The sequence below is a fragment of the Lactuca sativa genome, chromosome 7, assembly GCF_002870075.4.
Source record: "Lactuca sativa cultivar Salinas chromosome 7, Lsat_Salinas_v11, whole genome shotgun sequence".
In the NCBI taxonomy this organism is placed as follows: Eukaryota; Viridiplantae; Streptophyta; class Magnoliopsida; order Asterales; family Asteraceae; genus Lactuca; species Lactuca sativa.
Window position 1 is genome coordinate 167028346 of NC_056629.2, and position 6967 is coordinate 167035312.

The 6967-nt window shown below is 32.2% G+C and overlaps 1 protein-coding gene across 1 annotated transcript; it reads right to left on the reverse strand.

The window, feature by feature from the left end:
* Positions 1-5669: 5669 nt before the first annotated feature.
* On the reverse strand, positions 5670-6391 carry LOC111919051 (uncharacterized). Its single transcript, XM_023914663.2, has one exon. It carries the CDS (start codon positions 6309-6311, stop codon positions 5886-5888), a length of 426 nt encoding a protein of 141 aa, XP_023770431.1. The 5' UTR covers positions 6312-6391; the 3' UTR covers positions 5670-5885.
* Between the last annotated feature and the right edge of the window lie 576 nt (positions 6392-6967).

The window sequence follows — 6967 nt, forward strand, 5'->3', positions numbered from 1 at the left end:
CATGTACTCATTGCCATCAATTTCTGTTGTTTGTGTCTCTGGGATGGTTTTATACTCGTCATACACACATATTGCTCTTCCTTCATCTTCAATAATCATATTGTGCAATATGATACATCCATACATGATTTCTTGAAGTTTTCTATCACAGAAAAAAATGTTGGTTTTTTCAATATGTGTCAACGTTTCTTAAAAGCTCCAAAGGCCTGCTCAACATCCATACTAGCCTTTCTTCAGCTCTCTTGAATTTTTTTTCGTCTAAAATGATTTAACAAATACAACATACTCAAGATAGATCTCATCAACATGGTAATAACCATACTGATAAGGCATTCGATGCACTTGAAAAGACGAATATAATGCAGAACCGCCACATATGTTGTTAAATATAGGTGAATGATTAAGAACATTGATGTCGTTAATCGAACCACGAGAACCAAACAAAGCGTGCCAAATCCACAGATCATGTGACGTCACCGCTTCAATTATGACCGTTGGGTGACCATGATCACCTCGGGTAAATTCACCATGGTGTGAGGTAGGACAATTTTCTCATTCCCAATGGAGACAATATAAACTTCCTGTCATTCAAGGAAAGTCATGTACGCTAGTATGATGATCTTGCAATTATAAGATGTCATTGCGTGTAGGCTTATGTAAACATTTTGGACCACTAATCTTAATCACATATTTGCAAAAATAATGGTGACTATCTCGTGCGGTCCTAGTAGCTATCCTAAAACGCTCGTCTAACGTAGCGACATAGATACCATAAGCTAATTGACGAAGTGTGGTTGTGCATTTTTGTAAGGGAGTGAAACTGGGTGTACCTCTAGCATCAGGGCGTTGGAAAAAACTACACTCCCTCGTTAAATCTTTGACTATATATTCATATAAAGGTTTGAACATTCTGAAACGTCTTTGAAAGTAGTACTGGAAAAATAGCAGTATCGTCAAAGTAGTCATGCATCAATCGTTGTTCGGCTGCTTCACGGTTTCTGTGAATATATCTTCGTGTTCTCCATTTCGAACTTTCAGCTTCATCATTACATAAAGTGTTATACATTTGCTCTGCTAATTGAGCAGCACCGACAATAGCATCAAACATAAATTGAAATTCTTCAGAAGATGAAGATAATGACATTTTCTAGTGATTTCGAGAGAAAAAAACAATTGAAAGATATAAGAATTGGATTTAAGTTTGGAGAACTAAGGGTTGTGAGGTTATATATATATATATATATATATATATATATATATATATATATATATATATAGGGTAAAGTGAATATACCTAACAACCTTATATAAACTTAGGTACCTAACCTCATTAGACTACGTCATTTTGCATTAAATTTTCATGGAAATCATCTAAAGTTCTTAAACTTCATCCCTAGACTTGATTTACTTCAAAAATTTTTGGAAATTCGTCATTATATTTCTCCTACATCATTTCATTTGTAGCGGTAGGATATGAAGTCCATCAGGTTGTATTCGATAAAAAGACGTGATGTAAAAGAAAGATATTGGCGAAAGTCCAAAGATTTTGGAAATAATCAAGTTATGGGGTTGAAGTTTAAGAACCTTAGACAATTACAATGTAAATATGATACAAACCGATGTAGTATTATGGAGTTAGGTACCTAAGCTTATATAAGGTTGTTAAGTATATTCACTTTACCCATATATATATATATATATATATATATATATATATATATATATATATATATATATATATATATATATATATATATATATATATATATATATATATATATATATATATATATATATATGGGTATGCAATTGCACACGGGGCGACATGGGCATATTTATAGCATGACAAGGGTATGTAATTGCATACCCTTAGTTTTCTTCTGTATGAGTTAATTATTCAAAATAAAAAATTATTATGTATTAAATATTGTTGTTGCATACAACATACCTTTGGTCCAAACTTTGCATACCATCTTTTTCACATTTTACAACAACTCCTTTAAGCAAGCAAGAGTATAATTATTATTAAAGAAAATGAAACAAATCTTTGGTTTAAACTTTCAATAAATAAATAGGGATGGTTTTTGAAACTTTAAAAAATATGGAATAACCCATAACTTAACAAATAATACTCCAAATCTTAAACAATTAAAAAACCTAACAATTATTGTTACTTACCGACTTTATCTAAAAAAAAAATACTATGTTGGAAAAACTAAGTTATTTATAAATTTTAGAATACAAAACCTTGATGCTATCATTTTTAGGGTTGTTAATTTGGTTAGAGAATACAAGTTATTTATAATTTTTATAATACAAAACCTTGATGTGTTCATTTTTAGAGTTGTTAATTTCATAAGAGAAATAGATAATTGTATATAAAAAATACAAGTTGTCATATTCTATCAATTTTAATAACTTCAAATATTATGTAATATTATTATTGTGAAATCCTTTAATTACTTTTTGGATCATTCACTTTATCTTGTGTAAACACTACATACCCTATAAGAAATTATTAGATCCACCAATGGGGGGCGGTGTTCCTATTTGACACCGTGGAAAAACTACGGTAGAACCGTAACCACTCCTCTTAGTCTTATTGGCACAAATATGAACTAGAATTTTAAGTCTTTTAACATCTTCGATAATGTTCTAGCTTAAAAAAACACCATTTTTTGTGCATCTAAAATCAAAATTTTCAAATATGAATGATTTTCAAACTTTTATGATTTAATAAAATAAGATAATGACTTTTCAAACGGTAAAAATAAAAATATAATTGAAACTTTGTTTCAAAATTTCCTGTAAGAAAACAATGCAAGACTTTCAAATTTGTTTCTTTGGTCCCTATGGCTGGTTTAAGTAATAGACAATTTGCATTTGTCTTCGCGATCCCATTCAAAATTGCATCAATTTCACACTTGTAAACATGAAATTTGGGGACCAAAGGGTTATCCGACCGAATTCAGTCAAATGAAAAAAAAAAAAGTTATTTTTACAAACCACAAAGCTTTTAGCCCAACAATATTAACTATTGTTTTTCTTCTTAAGGTTTGTGGGTTCAAATAACATATGTTGAATTAGGAGTAGTTTAGAATAAGTTAGATTGGATCTAGATTGTTGTAATTAATGGTAGTACTAATTAGCACCTTGGAATGAATCTGAAATACCGAACTATAAGAGGCACATACACTACTATGTACCAATAAAGAGTATATCTTTTTATATGTTTTTTGGCCTTTGATAAAAAAAAGGTTGATAGATACATTACACCATGGATTACAGGACAAACATGTAAAGGAAAATAAGAACGCCAGGATTTATGTGATTAAATAGGCAATAAACACACGATAGGCATGTAGCAAAAAGTTACAACCAATATGAATATCTAAGACTCTAATCGTGTGCTAGTTCCTTCAAGATATTAAAGTGTATGCTTAACCACTCCTCAATGCCCATATGTAGGTATGAGTTTTTTGTGTGTCTTGCATCATATGATCTATATGAATAACATGTTATGATGTAGGTGTGGAACCGAGTAAAGTTGGTAACATCAATTAAGTGAGAATTCATATTCTTGCAACGAGGTGAGTTCATATTGCTCACAAAATGAGGTGCAGTTTACCCTTTTTTTTAATGAGTTATACACCATAAAGTAAAGGTATTTGATCATCCATTTTATGTACATCATGATATTATATGAATATGTCATTATTCATTCTATGTGACATAACATGAAGTCTAAAGGATATATTAACTAATGTTATTTACAGTAAGATGCATTAAGTTTTTTTTTCTCCACAACTTGCTTACACATACCATATGGTACAATAAGGTACATGATTAGAGTTTCCATATGTAGTTAGGAAAAATGATGCAAATACATAAAGATGTTATGGATTGATACTCGAGAAAATTCATTAAATAACCAAAAGTTAGGGGGTGCTTTCAGCAAATAACCATGAAATTTCAAGTTTCGTAAAATGACCATCAGATCCGCAGAGGGGGCTCTGCGGATCACTTAACGTCTCTGAGGAACTTAGCACACCTTTACGGAAATGAGGTGGCAACACTAAAAGATAATTTTTTTTGGGGGGTTTTAAGGTTTCGCAGAGGTGTCTCTGCGGATCTTGTGAACACCTTTGCGGACCGCTTAACGTCTCTGAGGAACGGGTATGAAAAAAAAATCAGAGAATTTTTTTGGGATTTTTAAGTATTTACCCATTCTTCAGAGACATTAAGTAATCCGCAGAGACACCTCTAAGGAACCATTAGAACCCCAATTTTTTGTCTTTTAGTGGTGTCACGTCATTTCCAAAGTACGCCGTTCCTCAGAGGATTAAAGAGATCCACAAAACCCCTTGCAGATCTCGTGATTATTTTCCATAACTCAAAATTTCATGGTTATTTGCTGAAAACACCCCCTAATTTTTGGTTATTTCATTAGGTTTCTCTTGATACTCTAGATAGACATCGATCCCAATAACTCATGAATAAGATTGGGTCCTTGAGGCCCGAGTTTTCGTTTTCACGATATTATGATTTATGAATATACCGTTCACACAATATAAATGGTTGGAGAATAATCCCAATGTGGGTCTAATATTTGTTATCATCCAAAACAAAATGAGATTGTGAGAAAATGCAAAATCACATGTACCAAAACAATGTGGGTTTAACACCTTTGGGATTTGCTTGTTGACAAAACATGCAACACTTAAACCAATTTATCAAGTCTAAATGATGATTGAAAGTCGATGAAGGATAGAAAACATGTTCCCAAGAATCTTGTCGAATGAGAAAATTGATTACAAGGCATTTTAGGATGTTCAAACAATCACAAAGGTTTAAATTGTTATTTAACTGTAACGATCTTTTGCTTAGATTAAGATCTTAAACACATCAAGTGAACTTATATAATTCATTGATTGGTGAGTCTTCTCATTAGGAGAGTATGTTCATGGATACCTATTGAATGAACTACATCATTACAACATATAATTTAGAAATAGATTAGAGATACCTTTCAAATTTTACTTTATAACACATGATCTCCTTCAAAGATAACAAATATCCGCAATTGCATTGATAGTGAACCCGAAACTTTACTTATGTTGTAGTTAACATCTCAAAACTACAACTCCATATCAATGCTCTAGTATCAAAACTATGGCATAATAACACATAACACTTCAACCATCAATGAAGATAATCAATCACTTGTAGCTCTTGACATTCTCTACTTCTTTCAACAGTTTAATCATTATCACTATGTTATGAAACTAAATACATGGTACCTAACAACAGAAATCAGCTCATACTCATAAATGATAGATTCATAGATTTCTTTATAATCATGTCAAGAAAGAATCTTCATTCATCAGTTTGATTACACAGTTTTAGATGGATGGTTGGAAAAGAAATTAACATAGACACCACAGCATGCATATTAATTCCCACATAATTACGAATCTGACAAACTATAACATGGAATTGAAGTACTAAGCACTTATTAATCAATAAATACATGTTTTAACAAGAAACCAATTATCGCAATGAAACCTAATTGTAATTCATTGATTAGCTAAACAGCAGTTATGAGCAAGTGGATTGAGAACCTCAAATCAGATACATATATAAAAACAAGACTTAATAACAAACATGAATTCAACTTAACAATTAATAGCTTTATTGATGATGTTTTTTTTGACCTAACAGACATAATTTTCACATAATCCTTCGAAGGAGCAGGAAAACTTCCAATCCAGTAACAAAAAGATGAACCCCTACTAACCTTCAATTGAATATCATCTTAATATATAATCGAACTAATGTAATTTTGTTTCTTTTACATATTGATATAAACAAACTTGCTACCTTAATCAATGAGCAACTAAGAAATCATTAGGGAAAGCATCAATAACCGGTTCAGGACCATCTGATGTCGGAGTATTAGGGTTAGGGTCAAGAAAAAACATAGATCTAGCAGCCATGAGCTTCTTCCTCTGCGGACACCGAGGACCATAAAATCTGACGGAAAAGCAAGGGGAACCGCCGTCGGCGGCGGCAACAGTACCAGTACCTTCCTCCTGTTGTTGCTGTCCTACACCGGCGGCGTTAGGAGATCGCGACGGTGAAGAAAGAGGCGACAAGGATGAAACACGATGGAGATAGATCTGAGAAGCGGATGATCGGTGATGAGATTTAGCAATGATTTTGGAGTCGCGGAGTTGAGCAAGAGCTCCGGGCTTTAGGTAGCGGAGGTAGCCGTCGGCGGTGGAAGATCTGTTTCTGATACGACGGTTCATGGCGGCGGAGAAAAATGAAAATGTGTGAGAGGGAAAAGAAGAGACGTGGGGATTTTAAGGGGGCGATGGAGCGGGAAAGTGAAGAGATGGTGAAAGAGAAAAACCCGTAAATAGTGCTTTTTTAAATTAGGTGTGGCGCGGGGATACAGCCTTTTATTTTGGATTTTCCTTTTTTATTTTTTAAGAGGGTACATTTTATAAAATACAACAAACTTTTATAAATTTTTTGTCTTAAGTTATCAAAAAATTATCCCACAAAAAGAAAATCTTTAAAGGTCATGTTCAAGTTAATGGATTTCTATTTTTTTCTCTATCCGAATATATACTAACGGTCATATGTTATCATATGAGTTGAATTTTTATTTTATTTTACTAGGATAGATACCAACGGTTATATGTTATCATATGAATTGAATTTATTTGTTATCTACTAAATAGGTTATCGTTAACAAAAATAAAATATAAATGTAATACCTTAAGATTTTCCTTTTAAAGTTAATTACTTGATTAAGGGAAGTGATTCGTACACAACAGTTTTTTGCTATACACAACAATTCATGTATTATATAGCTGTACGATACAACATTTTAAAGCACTAATTGTGTACGGAGAAAAATTGTTATGTACGGATCAACTCCTCTTGATTAAATGAAGAA

Excerpts from the sequence above, each read along its gene's own strand:
- LOC111919051 (XM_023914663.2), bottom strand. The coding sequence starts at position 6,311 with ATGAACCGTCGTATCAGAAACAGATCTTCCACCGCCGACGGCTACCTC.